General features: G+C 43.2%; 3 protein-coding genes across 5 annotated transcripts in view; 1 reads left to right on the top strand and 2 right to left on the bottom strand.

The window, feature by feature from the left end:
* Positions 1–3,292, bottom strand: part of KAT2B (lysine acetyltransferase 2B) — a 44,520-nt gene extending 41,228 nt beyond the window's left edge. For 2 of the 3 annotated variants that reach the window (XM_077916255.1, XM_077916256.1), the window contains exon 1: positions 2,170–3,292. In XM_077916255.1, coding sequence (XP_077772381.1) covers positions 2,170–2,541 — 372 coding nt within the window. In that variant the 5' untranslated portion in view covers positions 2,542–3,292. The remainder of the gene's footprint in view (positions 1–2,169) is intronic. The other variant, XM_028751177.2, reaches the window with a different exon arrangement.
* Positions 3,293–7,219: 3,927 nt separating this feature from the next.
* Positions 7,220–19,948, top strand: PP2D1 (protein phosphatase 2C like domain containing 1). Its single transcript, XM_028751174.2, has 3 exons — positions 7,220–8,344; positions 11,187–13,066; positions 18,793–19,948. Exons 2-3 carry the CDS (start codon positions 11,188–11,190, stop codon positions 19,809–19,811), a joined length of 2,898 nt encoding a protein of 965 aa, XP_028607007.2. The 5' UTR covers positions 7,220–8,344; position 11,187; the 3' UTR covers positions 19,812–19,948.
* The window catches only part of RAB5A (RAB5A, member RAS oncogene family), a 19,770-nt gene continuing 16,128 nt past the window's right edge, over positions 19,946–23,587 (bottom strand). The window contains exons 5-6 of the mRNA XM_028750106.2: positions 23,255–23,348; positions 19,946–21,405 (exon numbers count right to left, since the gene is read on the bottom strand). Coding sequence (XP_028605939.1) covers positions 21,290–21,405; positions 23,255–23,348 — 210 coding nt within the window. The 3' untranslated portion in view covers positions 19,946–21,289. The remainder of the gene's footprint in view (positions 21,406–23,254; positions 23,349–23,587) is intronic.

Raw genomic sequence — 23,587 nt, 5'->3', positions numbered from 1 at the left:
GGTTTTATATCTGTACAATGGGAGCCTGGTCAAGTATAAATGTATTGCCATAGAAACGATATGTTAGTGATGCCTCCAGCCCCTAGAGAACGATAGGCCAGGGGTGGATAGCTCAGTAGGTTAGAGCACGGTGCTGATAATGCCAAGGTTGCAGGTTCAACCCCAGTAAGGGACAGCTGCACAGTCCTGCATTGCAGAGGGTTGGACTAGATGATCCTCAGGGTCACTTCCAGCTCTACAATTCTACTCTGGGATAGACTTGCATGGAGCTGGGAAAATACAGAGGCTTGACTTGTTCTCTGTGCTGTAACCAAAGCTAGGAGGGAAGGGTCCCTGGAGACCTAATGGGGTATTAAGATCTGTTGGAATGTTAAAGCTGTGAGTCCTTCTATATTATGCTCAGGTTGTATAAAAGTGGAGGGAAAGCAATATTTCAAAAAGACACTTCATGCCAAAGAAACCGAACCCAAGATAAGCTCTGGCACTCCTAAAGTATCCCACTGCTCAGAGACTGTTTGTGTGTGTGTGTGTTATTATAATTACAATTAATGAATTATTTGCATTCTAAACCAACATTTCAAGATGATTTATGCTTATGATAATTGATAATAGTTAAAACATATATATATATATACACACAGTGGTACCTCAGGTTAAGTACTTAATTCGTTTTGGAGGTCCGTTCTTAACCTGAAACTGTTCTTAACCTGAAACACCACTTTCGCTAATGGGGCCGCCTGCTGCTGCCGTGCCGCCGGAGCCCAATTTCTGTTCTTACCCTGAAGCAAAGTTCTTAACCTGAAGCACTATTCTATTTCTGGGTTAAGGGAGCGTGTAACCTGAAGCGTATGTAACCTGAAGCGTATGTAACCTGAAGCGTATGTAACCCGAGGTACCATTGTGTGTGTGTGTGTGTGTGTGTGTGTGTGTGTATATATATATATAAAAGACTAAAACCCTAACAAGCGGGCACTCGTGGTAAAGAACCCTTCACCCAGCTGGGAAAGGCTGTTAGAACAAAAATGTGTCCAACTCTTTCCAGAAACTGTAGATAATGCAGTCATATCCACAGGACAGGGCAACCACACAAAACACCCTGCTCCAAGTTACTGGGGAGTGCACTTCTGGGAGCTTTGGAACTTGCAGGAGAAACTGTCCCACAGACTGCAGCAATCTACTGGGAGTATAAGAAATAAGGCAGTCTCTCAAGGAACCTGGTCCTGAGCTGTACAGGGACTTATGTGCATACCAACACCTTGAACTTGGCCCAGTAGCAGATTGGCAGCCGGTGCAAATCCCTCACGCAAGGTGTCACATGTTGGCAGTAGTTTGTCTCCAAACTCGACAACCACATTCTGCACCAGCTGCAGCCTCCAGGCCAACCCAGAGGGCAGCCCCACACAGAGCGCACTACAGTAATCCAGCCGCATGACAACATAATACTGTGTGCATCACTGCACCCTGAGCCAGTTAACCCACGATAACTACCAACCCCAAACACAGTTAACAACGGAGCTTGCAGGAGCTAATGGGAAATGATCCTTCTTTTTTCTTTTCAGCTACGCTGGCATGCGTGCATGCATGCATGAACTAATCCGAATCAGGCGATCGCGCAACGAAACATAGCTACAGGTCAGGAAGAAGAAAATTAAGCAAATCGCTGCTTCCCCAGCGAGCAACCTGTTGCCAGGCTGCCTTAAGTGGAGAGGCAGGAATGAAAACACCCGTTTGCGCGTGCGTGCACATCCACACACACACACACACACACACACACACACACACACGCACACACACACCCCTCCCCGCACACGCACTCACCGGTGCAACCGTTCCATTTTTTAAGGGCCTCCTATTCGCTCCGCTTTCCAAACGGGCCGAAGGAGTAGCCCGGCCGGCAGCTCCGGCGCCTCCCCTTCTGACGGCAACTAGCAAACAGCAACAGCGGCAACGCTGGACGCCCCCTGGGGGCTGCAAGTTAACAGGGCGACGTCTATGGATGGATGCCGCTGCCGAGTCTATTATTATTATTATTATTATTATTATTATTATTATTATTATTATTATTATTATTATTATTATTATTATTTATTACTACTACAACTATTACTGTGTTTTATTTTTCCGCCGACCCCCCCCCCCCAAAAAAAAACCCCGCACCGAGCGGCTTACCTTGCAGGCGGAGTAGACGCCCAGCTTCTCCAGCTTCTTGGCGCGCGGCGCGGCGCGGAGCTGCGCCTTCTTCCCTACGACGCGAGCCGAGCCAGGGCCGCCGGTGCCCGGGCCGCCGCCGCCACCACCTCCCGCTGCAGCAGCAGCAGCAGCCGTCGCCGCGGGGCTCTCGGCAGTCGCGGCAGCGGCGGCGGCGACCACAGCCCGGACGGGTCCGCAAGCGGCCAGCCCTCCGGCGGCCGGGGAGCCCTGCTGCAGCGCTCCGTTGCCGCCGCCGCCGTTTCCCCCGCCGCCGCCGCCGACCGCGGCTGCTGTGGTGGCGGAGGACGCCGCGGCGGCGGCTCCCGCCCCGGCCGCGCCAGCCTCAGCCATGCCGCAGCCCGGCCGGCACGACGAGGCTCGCCGCCAGGCTCCTCGCCCAGTGCCCGGCTCGGTGCGCCCGTCGAGCGAGCGCGCTGGATGGAGCCTCCCCTTTCCCCCGCTGCTACCGCCGCCGCCGCCGGCTGCTCCCTCCGGAGGGAGGGAAGGAGGGGACAGGGCCGCACCGCGGGCGGGTCCTGCTGGGCGGAGAGGAGGAGGCGCCGCTAAGAAGAAGCCAGCGGGGAGGAGGGGAAGGCGACGGACATGTTGTTGCCGCCAGCGAGCCTGGCTTCGGCTGTCACCGCCCGGCAGCCCAGGAGGAGGAGGGAGAGGGAAGCCGGGCGGCCGCGCGGCCTGCCTGGCCCTTCCTTCCCTCCTCGCCTGGGAAGCGGCGCAGTGGCGTCTCCGCCGGTCCTGGCCATAAAGCGCGCCAAGTGCCTCAGCAGCTCAGATCTGCCCGTCCGGGTCGCGCCTCTTCGGGGCCCCGCGGAAGAATTTAGCAACAGTTCCAGAGGACATCTCTCTCTGAGGAGAACTGGCGGCGCGTGTCTGTGTGCGCCACTGCGGCGTCCCCTCAGGGCAAGTCATAAAGGAAGCAGAAGAGTCCTCGTCCGGCACTTAAAAAATAATAAAATAAAGCAACGTTTAAGTCCGTCAGGCTTTCAAGCGCCACAGAGCTCTGGAGCGGCGGGCGGGTCTCCTCTTTTGCCAAGCGGCTTCTCCCGCTGCCGTCGGAGCGCGCTTGCAGATGCGATTCATGGGGGAAAGAGGACGGCGACTCGGGGAAGCCGCCAATCCTGCAATGCAAAGCCGCCCCGCAACGTGATTCTAGGGTTAGGCGAGCGCGAGTGGCGTCGAAGCGCGCCCGTTTTCCTTTTCCTTTCCCGCGAGGGCATTGCAGTTCTTAGGACCGGGGAAGGAAGAAGGAGCCTTTTTATTTTATTTTTTTAAGAGCACTCCGCTCGTTGTTTGTTATTTTATCTTCAACCAAGTGGTTTTAAAGCTGGGCTCTTCGCAAACTTGCAGGGAAGGAAATGGGCTCTTTAGACGGGTCGCAGCAGCGAGTTGGGGAGAGAGGGCTCAACCTGCCCATTACTGTAGAGTTCAGAGTGAACTCTGTTGGGAGTTCATTGCCTCTAAAGGTAGACATCCGAAAATAATAATTATAATTAATAATCATCATCATACCAATGGCCCACCTCCTACAGTATCCTGTTCTCACAGTAGCTGACCAGATGCCTGTGGGAATCCTGGAAGCAGGATTCTAGCACAAGAGCCTCTCTCTTGTGTCTACTAGTGACTAGTATTCAGAATCATTGCTGCCTCCAGTTGTAGAAGCAAAGTATAGCCATCGAAAATAAGGGATCAGCAGCCTCGAAAATAAGGGATCAGCAGCCTCACCTGTCCTGGGGACAGTCTACAGGATATCTAACAATCCGGGATAGCAGCAGGGAGCAGCAGGAAACGACTCTGGAATAAGGGAATTTCCCGCAAAAAAAGGGAAGGTTGACAGCTATGCTTCCAACTCTACTATTCGATGATAACTTCTTTATCCATCTTTTAAAAAACCCACTGCCCAGTCAGTACCTGCTGTTCAGCTTCTCATGGCGTTAGTTGTATCTGGAAATGGCTGTTTCACACAAGCACAACACGGTATGTGCAGTTATCTATGGAGAAATGCCGCAGTTTAAATAAATCAAAAAGAGGTACACTCTTTGCTCTGAGTAAATTGGCATGAAATAGGGAACAAAAGAAACAGGCTGTAATGTGATATAGCGAAGTGAAACCGATACTGTGCATTTATTTAAAAGATGTACATGCCTCCCACCAGCAAAGCTTCGCAGGGACATTTACAGAAACATAGTAAAATACAAAAGTGAAAAGAGAATAGAATAAATCACAACATTTTAACAATATGTTAAGACTGCAATCAGGGTGTTAAAAGATGGGGACGGGTGGATTATAACTTTGGTAACCCTAGTCTTGTGGTTTTGTATCTATTAGGCAGGAGTCTAGTTGAAGTGGTGAAATCAGTCTTGGTTAAGCTAGCGCTTATATGAGCCCATTTTACATATCTAAACAACTAGCTAGTGATATTTGCAGAAAAGGAGGTAAGACAGAAGTTAGTTTCTTCCGGACTTGGAAAGACCTTCAGGCTTGGCTTGCTGAAACCCAAACTATGACGGGGGGTGGGACTCCCTGGAAACCAGGGTTTATTTTAGGGGGGCAGGCTTTATGTTGGGGGGCAGAACTGAGTTATCCATGATGCAATTGGTCAGTTAGTTAATTATTTTTATTCATTTACTTGATGGGGGGGCAGTGCACCCCCTGGCTACGTCCATGCTGGAAACCTAATGGGGGAGCAACTTCTATTGGAGTATTAATGCTGTGAGTCCTTCCATCTCATTCTTAGGTTTTAGGTAAAGGTAAAGGTACCCCTGCCCGTACGGGCCAGTCTTGACAGACTCTAGGGTTGTGCGCTCATCTCACTCTAGAGGCCGGGAGCCAGTGCTGTCCGGAGACACTTCCGGGTCACGTGGCCAGCGTGACAAAGCTGCATCTGGCGAGCCAGCGCAGCACACGGAACACCGTTTACCTTCCCGCTGGTAAGCGGTCCCTATTTATCTACTTGCACCCGGGGGTGCTTTCGAACTGCTAGGTTGGCAGGCGCTGGGACCGAGCAACGGGAGCGCACCCCGCCGCGGGGATTCGAACTGCCGACCTTTCGATCGGCAAGCCCTAGGTGCTGAGGCTTTTACCCACAGCGCCACCCGCGTCCCTTCTTAGGTTTTATACGTGTGTAAATAGAGCAATATGACAAAAAACAAACAAACCACCACAGTCTCCAGGGACCGTTATAAGGAAATCTAAACCAAAGTAGGTGCCGGCACCCCTGAAATCTCTCACAATTTGCAGTGTGTGTGTGTGTTTGTGTAACAATATGCACACTTAGGTATAAGGTCCATTGAATTTAAGAGACTTTTTAGGATTGCATTGTAATCTTAGGATGCCACGGACTTTATCTCATATGAGGATGATGGAACAGAGCTTTGATACAAAGGCAGATTAATAATGTGCAGGTTAATGCAGAAGCAAACATTCCTTCAGCTACCTGCATAGGGTTTTTAAGGTAAACACCAACTCTTGAATTGGACTCTTACATGGACCGGAAGGCACTGGAGTTCTCAAAGTGCTTATACAATATATTTAGTCTCAGTTTATACAGTATGCATTTGCAGTTTCATTGTCACAGTGAATTAATCCACATGAATTGGTTTTATCAGTATGAAACAGAAGTAGAAACGGATATAGAGTGGTACCTCAGTTTAAGAACAGTCTGGATTAAGAACTATTTGGTTTACAGAAATAGTTACTATTTGGACAGAAATAGTGTCCTGGTGTGAGAACTTTGCCTCGGTCTAAGAACGGAATCCGAACAGTGCAAGGGCACTGGTGACAGGAGGCCTTATTAGGGAAAGCGCGCCTCTGTTTAAGAACGGTTTTGGTTTAAGAACAGACTTCCGGAACGGATTAAGTTCATAAACCAAGGTACTTGGTTTTATAGTGATTTGTAAGTGGCGTTACAGCTAACAGTGTAAAAGACGAAATGTAAGTTCCATTACATTCTGACAAAAAGTCCAATATAGCAGAGCGATACTGAATTGACATTGCTCCCTCATCTTGAGGTGGTGATGATTGTAACCAACATGTGCTGAGGTCTATGACACGGTATGCCTCAAGACCTGTTCACAAGACAACTGCAACAGGGCTGTTGTTTTTGCTGGGGGGGGGGTGCGTTTCTTGATCGCATTCCTTGGAAAATACAGAGGCTCTGTAGCACCACCCACACCTTTTAATCTTGATTCTTAGACAAACCAGAACAGCATCTTAGTGGCTAAGGATACGGTTACTATAGTAATAACTGTAAACACTGGAAAGGCACCGCCAATCCTGTCCCAGTGTTCCAATAGCAACAGAGGGAAATAGCTTCCAAAGAATCCACAACTTCCTAGGAGTCAAAGGTATATTTTTTACTGAATTTCATTGAGTAAAACTTTATTATTTATTTATTTACAGATATATACATTTCACTGATTTTACAATCATTTTGACATTTTAAATCTTAACTTCCTCCCCCCTCTTCCTGCAGTTCCTTAAATTTATTTTTAATATCTTCTACATATCCAAATTAACTTGACTTACTCATTTATTTACCTTCTTTAAGTATATACTCTTATGTAACTGCAGGTTATGACAATAATCCTCCCAGTGTTTTTATCTGTTTACAATTTATCTGTAATATTCAACAAACCATTTCCATTCTTTTATAAAAAGTTTGTTATCTTGATTTCTTATTCTCTCGGTAAGTTTCACCATTTCTGCATATTCCATAAGTTTTGTATCCATTCTTCCTTTGCTGGGACTTCTGCTTCTTTCCATTTTGGGGCAGGTAGCATTCTTGCCGCTGCAGTCGCATATATGAATAAGTTTCTATACGATTTAAGTAGTTCTATCCCTGTAATTCCCAAGAGAAAGGATTCTGGGTTTTTTACAAATGTTATTTTAAACATCCTTTTCATTTCATTGTATATCATTTCCCATTGAGTAAAACTTTAAACAAAAAAAAAAAGAATAAATATAAGCAAAGTTGTGATTTAGCACATGCTGAGCAAACAGTATCAACTGCGGTCTGAAGACACCTTAGCACAAAGGCATAAATGAGGATCAGAAAAATCATTGTACGTGGAACAGGGAAACTGAAGAGCTATCGTTAAAAGTCTTTTTAGGAGCACCTTTCTAATTAAGCTAAAAATTGGCTCATCCCAAAGGCAACGACCAATACAAACCATAAGAAAATAGGTTTTTAAAAAAGTAACTGTTTCCAGATGTTCAAGTTCCCTGGACTTGCTTGCAGTTCAGGAGGTGAGCTCATGAAGAAGGGTGGTCCCTGGGGATTGTCTTGCCCACGTTTCCTCCAAAATCTGGAAATGACACTCACTTTTGGACTTGTATGGGGATACCTGGCTTTGAAGCCCCACTTCTCATGAAGGTAATTTTGAATCAGTCAATGCAGACTCAGCTTAAACCATCCTTTCATTGCTTATTCAGTTCCCCATAGTTTGCGCTTGATTTCTTCTAGTTAGAGCATCACTATTTAATCAATTAGGCTATTAATTTTTTTAAAAAGAACGCTTTCATAAAATTGTAGAGCTGGAAGGGGTCCCAAGGGTCACTTTTTTAAACTCCCTGCAATGCAGGAATCGCAGATAAAGAATCCCTGACCGATGGCCACCCAACCTCTGTTTAAAAACCTCCAAGGAAGGAGACTCCACCACCTTTCAAGGCAATCCATTCCACCATCAAGCAGAAAGCTCTTCCTAAAGTTTAGTCAGAATCTTCTTGTCATTTGGCTCCATCGGTCGAGTCCTACCATCTGAATCAGCAGAAAACAAACTTTCTCTGCCTTCCACGTGGCAGCCCTTCAACTAAAAATTGTCACAGTTAAAAAGACAGTACATTAAATATATATATATTAAGATGACTTTAAAAATTAAGCACTACTTTAAAAAGGTCATTTTGTCTTTCACATACAGGAGAATTATCTTCCAAGATGAAGCCTGCTACAATATACAGGCACATGATCTAAGAACAAGAAATGTATGGTTCCCCCCCCCCCCACCTTCAGTATGATATTCCCACCCCCTTATATGTTGCTTTGTGCAAATTCAATTGATTCATTAATATTTCCTTCATTTGGTTACAGCCCTAGTTTCTACGCTTCCTGAGGTGAACTATTTCCCAATTCATCAGACAAGTAAGTACATATTCCATGTTCTGTCCTCAGTTGCTGACCAAGTGGCCATCAAGGAAATTATCCAGATGTGGAGTCCATAGACCATGAAGCAGCCGACTATGGAGATCAGTTACTAATGTGAAGGAGCCTTTAAACAGCCTCTGCCTGGCATTTTTATTCTGTGTGAGGTTTGTTATGTACTGAAGTTCTCACCCTGGGCCAGCAGGGGGATACTGTAGATAGTTTTCACTCAGGTCCACATATGCAAATAAGGGATTGAAAGTGACGTTCAGTGATTGGATAGTTACAGAAAATTGTTACAGTTGCGTTGTAGTGGAGCTCTATATAAGCAGGCTGGCTGAACCCTTCAGTTCAGTTCAGTTCTGGCCTGTGAATAAACAAGAGCTGTTTGAAGAATTGCTGTGTCGTTTGATATGTTCACCCACAACTTAACAAGGTTCCTTCTCCTGCTGAAAGGAAAGGCCCTGAGATTGCATCAAATATTATCGTATTTGGAGTTACTAAAATCTTTCTATATCTGAAACAAAAATAATTCAAACACTTCATATGGTTGTACAGTATCTTAAGCTTAAAGGATAGGGCAACTTTATCTTTGTTATTGTTCTGCTCTTCTTGCAAATCTCTACAAAGGAGCTCTGCTCAGCTCAGTTACAGAAAAGCTAGCTCTCTCTCCCCCCCCCCCCCCATTGCCAGTCACTTTCTTTGGCGGGGGGGACGACTCCTCTAATTTATTCTGGGGAAATAGCCCTGTTGACACACCATGTAAATATGCCCTGTTACACTATAAAGACAGCAATGCCCCACAACTTTACAGATATTTTTCATTTGAAATTGTGGACCCCCACTGAGCATATCTCTCCCCATCATTTATTTATTTTTAAATGTGAACAGTAAATACATAGGGTTGCCATATTTCAAAAAGTGAAAATCCAGACACAAAAGTTGTTTATCTTTTTTGGGGGGGTGGGATTGCCAAATAATCAACACTATGTCTGGGAAATTATGGGTGTATGACAGCCACATACATACATACAGTGGTACCTCGGGTTACATACACTTCAGGTTACATACGCTTCAAGTTACAGACTCTGCTAACCCAGAAATAGTACCTCGGGTTAAGAACTTTGCTTCAGGATGAGAACAGAAATCATGCTCTGGTGGCGCGGCGGCAGCAGGAGGCCCCATTAGCTAAAGTGGTGCTTCAGGTTAAGAACAGTTTCAGGTTAAGAACAGACCTCCGGAACGAATTAAGTACTTAACCCGAGGTACCACTGTAATTTTATTTGTATGCCACCTTTGCACAGTTCAAATCATGCTCCAGGCGGCTTACTACAGGGGAAAAATAATACAGTGGTACCTCAGGGAGGACACTCTACGGTGTTGCCCGGGCATATGGCAACCCATGTTGGAAAATTTAATTTTTTCCAGAGATTTTGCAAAAAAAGAAAAGAAAAAAGAAAAACTCAACAACTTTGCCCAAAAAAGTGTCCTGCAGTAAAACAACTAACTTCCTCTCTTGTCTTCATCTCTAAAGATGAAGGGCGTTCTGATTTCAGTCCAAACAGGTACTGGCTAACTCTCACCATGATTGGGCAGCTATTTTAAGGCTAAACAGGCCCTGACAAAACTGGCATGGTGCTGCTCTTGATCATCTATACACACTGAAAACCCTTTCTTGTTTCCAGTTTTGTTGACAGTAGAATTGCACGCAGCCTACTTTGTTCAGAGTTAGGTTCTTGTCATGTACTGAGCTGAATCTTAGAACAATAGTATCCAGAATGCAGCAGTCTGATTGGTCCGCAGGAGCCACCCAATCCAGCTCCAGATGGAAGTGAATCAGCGACCTGATTGGCCTGCAGGAGCAGCCCGGAATTAGCCAATCACGCGGGGCCCATTCTGTAAATAATGTATATATAGCTAGACGTTTTGGGGAAAGTTTCATTCATTGCTACTATGAGCTGAATAAAGAGCATGAAATTCACACTCGACTCTGAGTGTATTTCAGTTCTCTTTGGTAATACTGATCATATTTCCTAATTTTCCTAACATGGAAACTATGCATTGTAGAAATAGATATTCAGTATATACTATATAGTGTAGGTAGCAAGCATATGATTAATCTCTCATTTGCTCATAAAGGGGTATGAATTAAAACTTAAAATTGAGATCTATTCTGAAAAAAGTCCCAGCTATTCATGAAATAGTACTCCTATATATGTGTGCATAGGCTGCAATTTGTTAGAAGTCCCATTGAACTCAACAGGGCTTACGTCTAAGTAAGCCACATATATACAGTATGGCACGATTTTATTTCTTACACAAATATCGAGGCACATGATCACTCAGTGCTGCCACTATGTGCAAATGTATGGATCATTTAAGTCTATATAGAATCTTTATTCTCAATAATGATGGAACTCCATGTTGGAGAATACTTTTATTTTTTAAATAAATCTTTATTGTTTGTAAAGGAAATCTTTGTAGGAGTTAATATTTTATTATCCCTTTGGAGCTGTCTTTCCAGGCTGTGACGCTTTATGGTTTAATTTTTAAAAGATTTTTAAAAAATATTTTTCTTTTTCTTATGTTTGCACCTGTTTTTTTTCGTTAACAAAGCAATAGAATTAAAAAAGGGAAAAAATATTTCCTCTCTACCAGCATTCCATATCAGACGGCTTTAAAACTCTTTGAGAAGCAGTTGATCATATTGTATGCAGGCTATCAGAAGAACGCAATCCTAAAGCCCCATGTAGAGCTAATTGCAAGGTTCTTTTATGAGTATTTCTTGGTTTTGTTTGAGAAGGATAGTTGAAACACATTTTACTTTTCTTTATTTTTATAGAATGTCGTGGGAAAAAGGATCTCCGCAATGTAAATCCGACAAATCTGAAGAAGTTCCCACAAAGGTAGTTAAGATTGACTTCAAGAAAGTTGACAAACTCGATATTACAGTACTTTGCTCCATATGCCAACAAACGGTACACATTAGCGAAATTCTTTTCCATAAAAAAGTCCACCAGGCTCTGGCAGTACTGGATTATCGCCGGCCATGGGTGGAATCAATAGATGTAAATAAAATAGTTCTTCAGAGAAAACGCCTGCTTTTAAAAATGAAAAAATATAAGACTCCTAAGTATGTTGAACGAAAGACGGAGAAGATTGGCTATTCATTTGATCTCCTTAAAGAAAGCATGAAGCCGACTCCATATTTTTGCATTGATAGTATTGCTCAAAGTTCTGTGCACGTTGAAGAAGTTACCAATCCACTGATAAAAGCCATCGCAATATGTCAAGACAAAAATGCTCGTTGGCATGAAAACTTGGAAGACGTATTTGTCGTGTTAGACAATTATGGGAACAGGGCAGGTACGTCCTTTCTTGGGGTTTTTGATGGAAGCGATGGAATCTCTGCTGCAGAGACGACGTCCGTGGAACTTCCCGTTTTACTCCTTGACCAGCTTTCTCACGAAGATCCGTCCTACCAAGTGAGTGAAGCTGGGAAAGAATTCATAGATTCCTTCTGCACCGTCTTCAGGGCAGATTACATAGTGAGGGAGAGACTTTTCACTCAGAAGGGTGCCAGAGGCAAGAAGTCTTGGCCAGGTGATTATGAATGGATTCACAGAGCATATGCGAAGTCTTTCTGGCGTATGGACAGGCTTTTGCGGCTTGGGAGAAACGAAGTTTCCAGAGTCTGCTGGAGCAGTTGTACAGCTGCCACCTGTATAATAGAAAATATAAGCAACGAAAAGGAAAGCCAACCTGAAGAAGAGGAGGAGAAAATGCTTGAAAAGGTAACTGAGGAAGAGGAACAGAACGTCGGACAACAGAGCGAGGAGGAGATGCCTAAAAGGATATTCATAGCAAAGAAAAAAGGTGACGCAGAACAGGGAGTGGCTCTGCTTATAACTAAGAAAGAGAGGGGCAGTGTCACAGAACAGCAGCCAGAGGAGCCACTTGGAGGAACCAACGGCAAAAAGGAAAGCAGCACAGTAGAGTCAGAAAACAATGAGCAGGTTGCCAATAATAAGGATGTGATTCAGGAAGAGAATCTGCTTGAAAGCAAGGAACAGCAGCAAGAAGAATCACTTGAAAGAACAGATGATCATGCCAGAGAGCCAGGGGACAATGTTCAGATTGCTGATCACATAGATGGGGGCAAGGAAGAGGGTCTCCTTGAAAACATGGAAGAGCAGCAAGGTGAGTCACCTGAAAGAACAGATGATAACACTGGAGAGCCAGGAGACAATGTGCAGATTGCTGATCATATAGATGGGGGCAAGGAAGAGGGTCTCCTTGAAAACATGGAAGAGCAGCAAGGTGAGTCACCTGAAAGAACAGATGATAACACTGGAGAGCCAGGAGACAATGTGCAGATTGCTGATCATATTGATGAGAGCCAGGAAGAGAGTCTTCTTGAAAACATGGGACAGCAACAAGGTGAGTCATCTGAAAGAACAAATTATCATGCCAGAGAGGCAGGAGACAATGTGCAGATTGCTGATCATATAGATGAGAGCCAGGAAGAGGGTCTGCTTGAAAACATGGAACAGCAACAAGGAGAGTCATCTGAAAGAACAAATGATCTCACCGCAGAGCCAGGAGACAATGAGCACCTGGCAGATAGCATAGATGGGAGTCAGGAAGAGGAAGAGCTTGAAGGCGACAATAGTTCTGCACCGACAGAAGAAAAATTTGGACTCATGCATATTGCTAATATTGGTATGTATGGAATACTGTTACCATTTCCCACTACCCTACCCCATTTTAAAATTTGGGCCTGTCAGTTTTGAATGATACAGCAAGGGCCTGCAATTTAATTCAATACTGCATAGCCTTGGGTCCTAACTCACTCTCCATAAACAGAAGAGCTCTTTCCACTGGCAGAGGAAATCGGGCTCCAGCATAGGTTTTTGCCTGAGTACAGGGTGGCGTTTTGTTTTTGTTTGTTTTTTGTCTCTCATCCACTCTCTAGAGCAGATCTTTTCTTTTAAGCAAAGGGACTTCAGGGGAAAGGGGATATCAGCAAAGAATGTCACACAGACCTTCCACATGGTGGGAGTATATTGTTAGCAGAATTCCATTGGCAGAATATTCTCGCCAGCAGAACCTTAGGATCTAAGTCAACGTTTGCAAGATGAAGCACTCTTCAACTATCTCAGCACCAAAAAAATAAAGAGTGGGAAAAAGACAAGTCAATATGGCATGCAATAATTTTGAATAACAGATATCTTCTTTAATGGGATTGTTCTCACCTAAACTTTGAACTGAAATAGGAACAATAAGTCTGTATTCCTAAACTGTAACAAGCTTCCCTTCCCAAATATTATTTTTGTCATTGGTCTGTTTCTTTGTTATGTTCAACAAACACAATCTCTCAGCAAACCATAGTTTAGCCAGTTCCTAATTCAGATGCAAAAAACTATTGTTAGGGACAGGGTATGTGCAAAATGGATCACCACGTGAGAAACAGATACCATCTATCTGTCTTAGCTATGTTTACAAATGCCTTGGAGAAGTCAGATGGCTGATGGCTCTTTTTTGGGGGGAAGACATAAGACCTGGCAGGTTGGACATACCCCTTCAGTCAAATTATCTCCTTTTTAAGGTTTTCCTTTTCCCCAAATGAGAAAACCAGCCTCAGTCAAAGAAACATCAGCTTATTTAGGAACTGGAAGGTTGATCACTCATCTGTGGATATGGGGAGTAGAAATAGCTGTGATATTATGTGTGAACTGGGTTGTTGACTTGTTGAAAGAGGGGGAAAATACTATTGGTAAAATCCTATCAAATGCATTTCATGAAAAATTGCTTAGCTGAAATCCTCAGTAATTTAAGCAGAAATACTGACGCAAGCTTATGGTTGGAATATTACCCTTCCTGCCAACCCTTGTATTTTAATTTGTATCTCTTATAAACCTTTTCTGTCAGATGTCACAAGGAACATGCCCACTTTTCTTACATAATTGCTTCATTCTTTTATTCCATAATTGTGTTCATCATTTGCAGCTGTAGAAATGGTGAAATTCCATGATAGAGATAATTAGGAAAGGGGTTGAAAATAAAACTGCCAGTATATTAAAGCTGTTATACAAATCTGTGGTGTGACTGTACTTGGAATACTATATACAATTCTGGTCACCACACATAAAAAGGATATGGTAGAGCTGTAAAAGTTTCAGAAAAGGACAAGGATGACGGGGATGAATCAACTGCCTTATGAGGAAAGATGATGATGATATTTATATGCCACCCATCTGACTGGGTTGTCCCCGCCACTCTGGCCGGCTTCCAACAAAATATTAAAATACTGTAATATGTCAAACATTAAAAGCTTCCCTAAACAGGGCTGCCTTCAGATGTCTTCTTAAAGTCTGGTAGTTGTTGTTCTCTTTGACATCTGGTGGGAGGGTGTTCCACAGGGAGGGCGCCACTACCGAGAAGGCCCTCTGCCTGGTTCCCTGTAACTTGGCTTCTCACAGTGAGGGAACCACCAGAAGGCCCTCGGCAGTGGACCTTAGTGTCCAGGTAGAACGATGGGGGTGGAGACGCTCCTTCAGATATACTGGACCGAGGCCGTTTAGGGCTTTAAAGGTCAGCACCAACACTTTGAATTGTGCTCAGAAACGTAAGGGAAGTCCCCCTCCCCCCGCACCTCCAATCATACTACAGTGGTGCCTTGGTTTACAACCATAATCCATTCTGGAGGTCCAGTTGTAAACCAAAACAGGTTGAAACCCAAGGCACGCTTTCGCCAATGGGGCCTCCAAAAAAAATGGGTTGCAATCCAAAAAAAAGGGGGCCATGCACTTCCAGGTTTGATGTGTTTGTAATCCAAAATGGTTGTAATCCAAAACGGTTGCAAACCAAGGTACCACTGTACAACCCAGGGTTATCTTTTGGAGGAAGATTCAGGACTGACAAAAGGAGGAACTTCTTTACACAGTACTAGGGTTGCCATATGTCTGGAATTTCCCGGACATACCCGGAGTACTGAAGCCAGAAGCAGTGTCTGGGCAGAAATTGGCTAAATGTCCAGGAAAATCTGGACGTATGGCAACCCATGTCAGCAGTGTCGTTTTTGTCAATTTCCCTTAAAAATAGCTCAAAAACCTCCTGTTATTTCATATTTTTTTTTTAGCTTTTGCCCAAAAGCTCAGCAACTGTCTGGATTTCCACTTCTTGAAATATGTCAACCCTGTACACAGTACATAACTGCAGTATGTAGTACTGGTCACCAACTTGGATGGCTTTAAAATGAGTTTAAACAAATTCGCGGAGGTTAAAGCTATCGGTGGCTACTAGCTATTATATCTCTCTACTACCTCCAATTCCAGAGGCATGGTTGGGGAGCGCAAGTGGAGAGAGTTGCTTTTACACTCATGCCGTTCTTTTGGGTGGCCACCATGAGAACGGGATGCTCAACTGAATATCAAAGCCTTTGGCTCTTCTTAAATGACTGCTGCCGCGCCTTATGGACATAACCTCGGCTCCAAAGAGATAAATATTTGCGCTTGACTCAAAATGATCCAGATTCTTTTACTACCTGAGTTCTAAATCCAGTCTGTTGAAAAGTTGCCCTCTAAGATCCAACATGTTTTACTTGCACACACTTTCATTTGGAACCAGATATTATTATTTTTGAACAAATGAGATCTTTTTTTGGTAGTGACTGGCATCTGGGAGGTACCCAGCTATAGATGTGACAGAAGCTACATAGCAGACATGGAAAACAGCAGTCCTAATGATCTCATAATTTTCAGGGAAGACAAGTCTGTCAGTAGCTACTAGGCGTGATGCTTTTGCTCTGCCTCCATAGATGAAGTAATACTTCTGAATACCAGTTGCTGGAAGCACAGAAGAGGGGAATGCTATTGTGCTTGAGTCCTGTTTGCCCATTTCCCACAGCCATATACAGTGGTACCTCAGGTTAAGTACTCAATTCGTTCCAGAGGTCCGTTCTTAACCTGAAACTGTTCTTAACCTGAAGCACCACTTTAGCTAATGGGGCCTCCTGCTGCTGCCGTGCCGCCGGAGCCCAATTTCTGTTCTTATCCTGAAGCAAAGTTCTTAACCTGAAGCACTATTTCTGGGTTAGCGGAGTCTGCAACCTGAAGCGTATGTAACCCAAGGTACCACTGTACCTGAAGGAGCATCTCCACCCCCTCCGAGGGCCTTCTGGTGGTTCCCCCCTGCGAGAATTGAGGTTGCCGGGAACCAGGCAGAGGGCCTTCTCAGTAGTGGCACCCACCCTGTGGAACGCCCTCCAATCAGATGTCAAAGAAACAAACAACTACAGTGGTACCTCGGGTTACATAGCTTCAGGTTATGAACGCTTCAGGTTACAGACTCCGCTAACCCAGAAATAGTACCTCGGGTTAAGAACTTTGCTTCAGGATGAACACAGAAATCGTGCTCTGCCGGCGCAGCAGCAGCAGGAGGCACCATTAGCTAAAGTGGTGCTTCAGGTTAAGAACAGTTTCAGGTTAAGAATGGACCTCCGGAACGAATTAAGTATGGTACTTAGCCCGAGGTACCACTGTATCTGACTTTTTTAAGACATCTGAAGGCAGTCCTGTTTAGGGAAGTTTTTAATGTTTGATGTTTTGTCGTGTCATCATCATCTAGGTGTCCACTGAGAACAGATTGGCTTGATCCAGCAATCCTTATGTCTAATTGTACAAAGCTTTTTGCCATGTCACTGTACTGCACATTTGTCTCCCCTCATTGGACACTGAGAATCTCAATACAATTGTGATCCTACAGAGGTGTAATGGGGTGTTAGGGGAGGAGTAGTACCTCTGGTGGGGGACACATTGCGCTCCTTCTAGGGTAGTTTGTCCACCTTTGGTCCCTACCCTCCACTCAGCTCTCACCTGTGGCTCCTAGAAGCTGTCAGCCTGTGGCAGTGGCCACATCCTGGGAATGACTTCGACTGGATGTAGCCAAGGGCTCTGAAACCCTCAGCGAGTTAGGGACTTCCCTTGCATGGGAAGAAAGGCTCCGGCAGATTGAGCAGAGACCAATGGTCAAAAAGGTGGTTTCTACATGGGCCGTAGAGGGAAGTGAGGGGTAGATGGGGCTCCTCAAGCTGGGAAGGCAGCCCATCTAGGAAAAGGAAAACTGATCCTAAACTTCCGCTGCCTTGCGGGGTATTTTGGGGAGAAGAGAAGGCTAAGGAATAAACACAAATCTGGAGCAGAGTCCCCAATATGGTTGGATAGTGCCTTGCACACCTCCTTCTGACAACAACTGCAGCCAGGTTGGTGCCAAACGTATAGCTATGATTTCCTTTGGACTACATCAGAGAGGGTGAGAAGGGGGTCTTGTTGTCTGGGTAGCCCAGGACAACTTCCATACACACTGCCTGGAGAGGTCACTTCGGTGCTGCTAACACAGTGGTTTTGACTTCACCCCTAGAAGTGCGCTCCACTGTCTCTTGAGACAGATGGATGCAAACTATTTTGCACAACTAAAACAGCCTTCCCCAAATGTGTTCCCTCCAGATGCCTTACGCTACACAACTCCCATCATCCCTAAGCATTGGGACCATGCTGTCTTGAGCCAGTGGGGTGTTTTAGCTTAATGCATCTGGAGAATACCAGGATGGAGAGGGCCTTACTAGATATTGCCAGTGGAACCTGCTCTAGCCATGTTTCCATCTAGGGTACTGCAAGATGTACAAATGATTTGATCAGGAAAATCCACCACCACTCTTCCCATTTTTCTTCTCCAACTTCACACATTCTATGCTTCTCACAGGCCAACCAATAAGCACACCCAGTCCTCATGGGGCTATTTGAGCTTTTTACTATTTTGGTTTTGTAAACGGATGTGACATTTCTACATACTTCATGGCTCTCTTCTAATATGCCAGTACACCCTCATTTCTTAGTGGCCCTGTTTTGTATCCAAACCTATCGGCATTGAACCACCCGAGTTTGCTATTCGTCAAAATGGTAAGATGGATCAAATTTGCCATTTGCGTCCCACGGGCTCTCACTGTCTAGTTTCAGCCTATGGATGTAGTAATTTAGGTCTGTAGAAAGTGGCACTTGACTTGGAATCGTGGGAGAAGGGTAGGTAAGATAAACTGAGCACTTGGGACTCAGCTAGACTTGTAAAGAAAAAGTGATTTATATGCGTGGTGTGTGCGATATAACATTGTGCCACCAGATGGTGACACAAGAGTCCCGTTTTTCTCTACCTGCTTTCCCTGTTTAAATTTACAATGCTTTGAACTGAAATGCTTCTTTGATGTGCCTAGAATCCAGCTTTAGACTGGTTATCTCCATGAATGATGAAAGATGGCAGAACATGAATTGTGTATAGAATCTGCGCAGCATAACGTGTAGAGGAAAAGCAACAGCTGAAGTTTTAAGTGCTTTCAAAGATAAATTCAGTTATGTTATACAGTGATAAGTTGTGTATGTGTTTTTTAATTGTAGGCAATGTTCATGCTGTTTTATGCAAAAATGGGAAAAGCTATTGGGTTACTAAAGAACACAGCACTTATTCTAGAGAAGAAAGGATCCGTGTTCTTAAGAATGGTGGCTATATCAGCAGCAATGAACCCAAAGGACTGATAGAAGGACTTATCAAGAGCACTCGGGGCCTTGGCCACCACGGCAATCCAAAGCTGAAAAATACTGTCATTCCGGTACCACATACAATCTCCTTTCCTGTTGACGATTCATGCCAATTTCTTATTTTAGCTTCTAATGGACTCTGGGAAGTTCTGGATAAAAGTGAAGCAGTACTATTGACATTAACAATGTTTTCTGCTTATCTGGAAAAGTATCAGCGCTCCCAACTGAAGAAAGCCCGCATGCCCAAAGGCTCCGAGTTACCTTCGAATGATTTGGAAACTGAATTCTATTCATGGTATTTAAATAAAGATTTTTTGGCAGATATTGACTTACAAAATTTAAGGTCCTCAAGCAGCGTTGTGCAAGAAGAAGAGATGGTTCAGTCAGGTTCCTCAGCAGAGCAAGAATCAGAAGCAGAGGAAGAAGCAGAAGAAGCAGCGGAAGAATCAGAAGCAGAGGAAAAATCAGAAGCTGAGGAAAAATCAGAAGCAGATGAGGAAGAAGCTGCAGAAGAAGAAGCAGAGGAAGAAGAAGCAGCAGCAGAGGAAGAAGAAGAAGAGGAGGAGGAGGAAGAATCAGAAACCACTTTAGAAGTTTCTGGCTCATGGGACTTAAGTGATGATACAACTCATGAAAGCACAGAACAAACTCTAACCCCAGAGTTTGCGATAAATATAGAAGAACCTGAACCTGAAAGTTCTGAATCTTCACAAATATCAGAAGATTCAGAAATCAATTCTAGGACATTTTATGCCCTTGCAGCTAAGTATATTAGTAAGCACCTTGTAGAAGCTGCACTAAAAGCAGGTTCCAGAGATAATATTACTGTTCTGATAGCACTCTTAAATGGATGTGATAAAATACCCACTTATATTTAGCATGTATACTGTGCTTAGGAGGATAGTTCAAGTGAGGAAAGCTATAGTACAGTTCACCCATTTTATGATAAAAGAAACTGCCACAATAAATTCACAAAGTGAGTTATTTTGTATTAAAAAAAGACTGATTACAATTATTTCCTTTTTTATACCACTTTATTCAAACCTGAGCACCTCAATATAAAACTAAACACTGGTGAACTGTCATTTTCCTTGCTAAGCCCAATTACTGCAAATTTACAATCTGCACATGTAAGTTTCTGCTAGCAGTTCAACATTTAAATAGATTAAATCATCTTTTCTGACACTTGGTAGATTTCATATAATGAAAATAACTAAAGAATTAGTGCAATATACTGGACAGATCAAAATAAAATGGACTTTGGAAAACAAAGTTGCAGATTTCATTACAGACAGACAGTAGTACTTATGTTACATGTACAGGAGCATCATTTATTACTGTTCTAGCCATTAAGGAAGAACTTAATCCCCTTGAGATGTGGGGAAAAGAAATGTTAGCTCTTGAAAGTAACTGTACATATTGTATACTTTTAAGCAACTCTTAAATAGTACAGAGTATTAAACAGATGTAGACTACAATGCAGTACCCTATTTACAGTACATTAATATCCCAATTTAAAATCAAGTTGAATGTACATAATTGTTAGTGCACTGACTGATTTTATTCTTAGGGGAAAGATAATTGTGTTATGGTCAACAGTGATTAAAACCAAAATCACGATATCTAGTTTTTGTTGGACATGTCTCAATAGTTTATGATGAGGGAAATTTTGCATTAGATGTTGAATTCATTAGCTGTGCCATTTTATAAACAGGGAAAAAATTGAATTAAACTTGATTTTTACTTTAAACTGGGTTGACACATTTACATATAGTGGAACAACTAAAAACCAATTGTTCTGCAAGCACAGGATCCATAAAATTGTTAATGCTGCACATATTTTGCAGTTACATTATGGAAATGTGGAATGTATATTTAAATGGTAGATACCCACATAAACAACATTTTGCATAAATACTGTGAATAAGCTTATAGGATCTTTAGAAGGTGTGTTATAGTTAGGGTTTTTCCCCCATACCACAAAGGGAGAATCCCAATTCTATTTCACTAACAGTAACCAATATCCAAAGCTTGAGGAACTAACCAGTTAGCTGCAGACCCATGGAGTAGTTCAGTCTCTATCCCTAATGACATGTGATACAGTTTATAAACCTTTCAACTGAAGCAAGACTATCCAGCTTCCATTTCCCCCCTCTTTTGCTGAAACGTAACAGCCAGTGATACATGCATGTTATTAAAAATTAGGACAAAGTCGTTTCTAATACAGAATGATTATTTTGTAAGTCTCTTCGATTTTGGAAGCTGTATTGGGCCAGGTTAAACACTCCAAATTCCTTCGTTATTAACAAGTTAGGAAGCAGAAGAATATTCAAGACAGTTTAAAGCAGCTGAAGGTTTAGTTACTACAGCATTGACTCTTAGTTGGTTGTGTTGGTTCAGTAAGATCTACTCCTCTTCCTCGGACAGAGTTGGCCCCTGCATTCTGTTGTTCATTCTTCGGCAACTTTTTAGCTGCAAGGAAAGGTAATTTTTAAAAACTAGCATTGAAACTTTTTTTGTAAGCGTTTCCTACACACATTCGCATCTAATAAATGACAATTCTATACAAGCATATAAGGGTATGCAAGGGATCCTAAGTAAAATCAGGCCAATTTAGAGAGGTATGTGATACACTGCACCAAAGTGAGACCGCTCTGAATCACCCCCAAACCAAATCAGGGACCTCCAAGTCATTTGGACCTTAAAAAACTGCAGTGTGACTGCAAAAACCATAGGGTGGTATACAAACCTGCTGTTCTACTTGTACAATGGAACTTTTCCCTTTCATTTCCCCTTCAGCCTCAAAATCTTGGGGAGATTTGGGGGCATAAGGGTGAAGGAGAAAACCTACTGAACACAATCCACTTCTCCCAAACCTTGCCATGTATGGAAAACATCAGGGCTGGGAGAGACAGTTCTTGTGGCTGACAGGGGAGCTTCTAATCAAGAGGTAATAAATTTACCAGGCCTTTGAGGAAGAGATGATGAAGCGATGTACAATATTGTTCCTTTCTGTTCTGTACTGTTTTGCTAGTTCTGCAATGGTGCTTGCTTAGAAAACTCTAGATATTCAAGTCCTTCAGCCTCTGCGCCACATGCCCATATTCATGTCAAATCAACTTTGCACTTAATAATTTCTGTGAATTTTGGTACCAACTGACCAGAACACAAGCTTAAAGTCTCTCTCTCTCTTCCCCACCCCCATCCAATCTACCCTAACTATAGTTCCTGCATCTATCTTGCTGGTTACTCTCCAAGGGGCACCACTGATACACCATTTTTCATACTAAAATGAATTGCTGCCCACAAAAACCACAGAGTGGGGAAGCCTGCTTCCATCCCACCCACCCCAAATCAACTTTTCAGATACCTAGTATAAAAACTACTCCGCTCTTCTGAAATGTGGCGGGGGTTTTTTTTAACCTATGGCCACTTCTCTAATGCTTGCTATTTTCCTACAAATTGCTCACAGAATAGGGGAAATTAAGGAAATGCTTTTTTAACCACTGCCTGCTCCAAGGAATCAAATGAGGGCAGAATAAAATGGAAAACATATATGTGACTCTCTATTTCACTAGCTCCAGTTAGCAGAGGAAAAACACTGTACTCTTGGGTTATCACACCAGTATGGAGAAGTTATCCCGCAACGTGGACAATGTGAGTTTTGGTTCTGTTTAAATCAAACGTTAGCAAATAGTGTCCCAATAAATAAGTTCAGAGTTTACCTGGACTTAACAAAAAATGTGTGGTGGTCCCCACAGGCAACAGGCTTTCCCACCCTGCTTTCCACAGCTGCCCTATAGGCTCTATAAAAAGCCACTAATGAAGGTTCGGAAAACCCACAAAATGTGCATACAATGTAGCCTTGCAACCATAAATCAGCAACCTTCCACCTCAAAGGCAAAAGCAGAAATGCCTTCCACATTCAAAGGACTGTTTTCTGGTAGACTCATAAGAATTTGGGACTGAAAACCAGTCATGTCATAACTCTGAAATCCTTAAATCTACATTTCTTTTCAATATTCTGCATTCCCCTGATATTACTAAATAAAGCTTTTTAGATTTGTACATTCCTTCACAATATTCTAATTTTGCTCAACACTGCCATTTATCTTGTTTGTTCATTGTAAAAGGTCAAACAATGTATGATTTAGAATGGCAAAAGCTTACTGAGTAAACAAATCAGTGCTCAGAAACAATGGCTCCATTAAGCACTACTATCAGATAACTTGTTTGGTGAATGCTATTAAGTCCCACACTCTTCAATGAAGCACATACAAATATGTTTTAAAAATGTACCTTCCATTAAAGCTTTACTTACCAATTGCCATGAATATTTCATTTACATTCATTGACGTTTTAGCTGACGTCTCCATGAACAATAAACTGTTGTCATCCGCATAAGACTGTGCTTCCTGTAATTTAAGCATACAAGTTTATTATTTCTTCATATAGTTGTGGACTATACACAGCATTTTTTTTACTGCCAGCTTAGAATCTACCGTTCCTTTTCAAAGGCTAAATGTCACCATGCCAAGTTTGATAAGCTCTTTTCCCTGCCCCCTAAAAAACAAATAAATCAGTCTTTAGGGTTTCAAAAGGCTACTGCACAAATCTGTACCAACACAAAAATACTGCAAATCACAAATCTAAA

Source organism: Podarcis muralis, chromosome 12 (genome assembly GCF_964188315.1).
Source record: "Podarcis muralis chromosome 12, rPodMur119.hap1.1, whole genome shotgun sequence".
NCBI classification, from domain to species: Eukaryota; Metazoa; Chordata; class Lepidosauria; order Squamata; family Lacertidae; genus Podarcis; species Podarcis muralis.
Note: the sequence above shows the minus strand (reverse complement) of the source record. Positions and strands in the feature narration are given on the sequence as shown.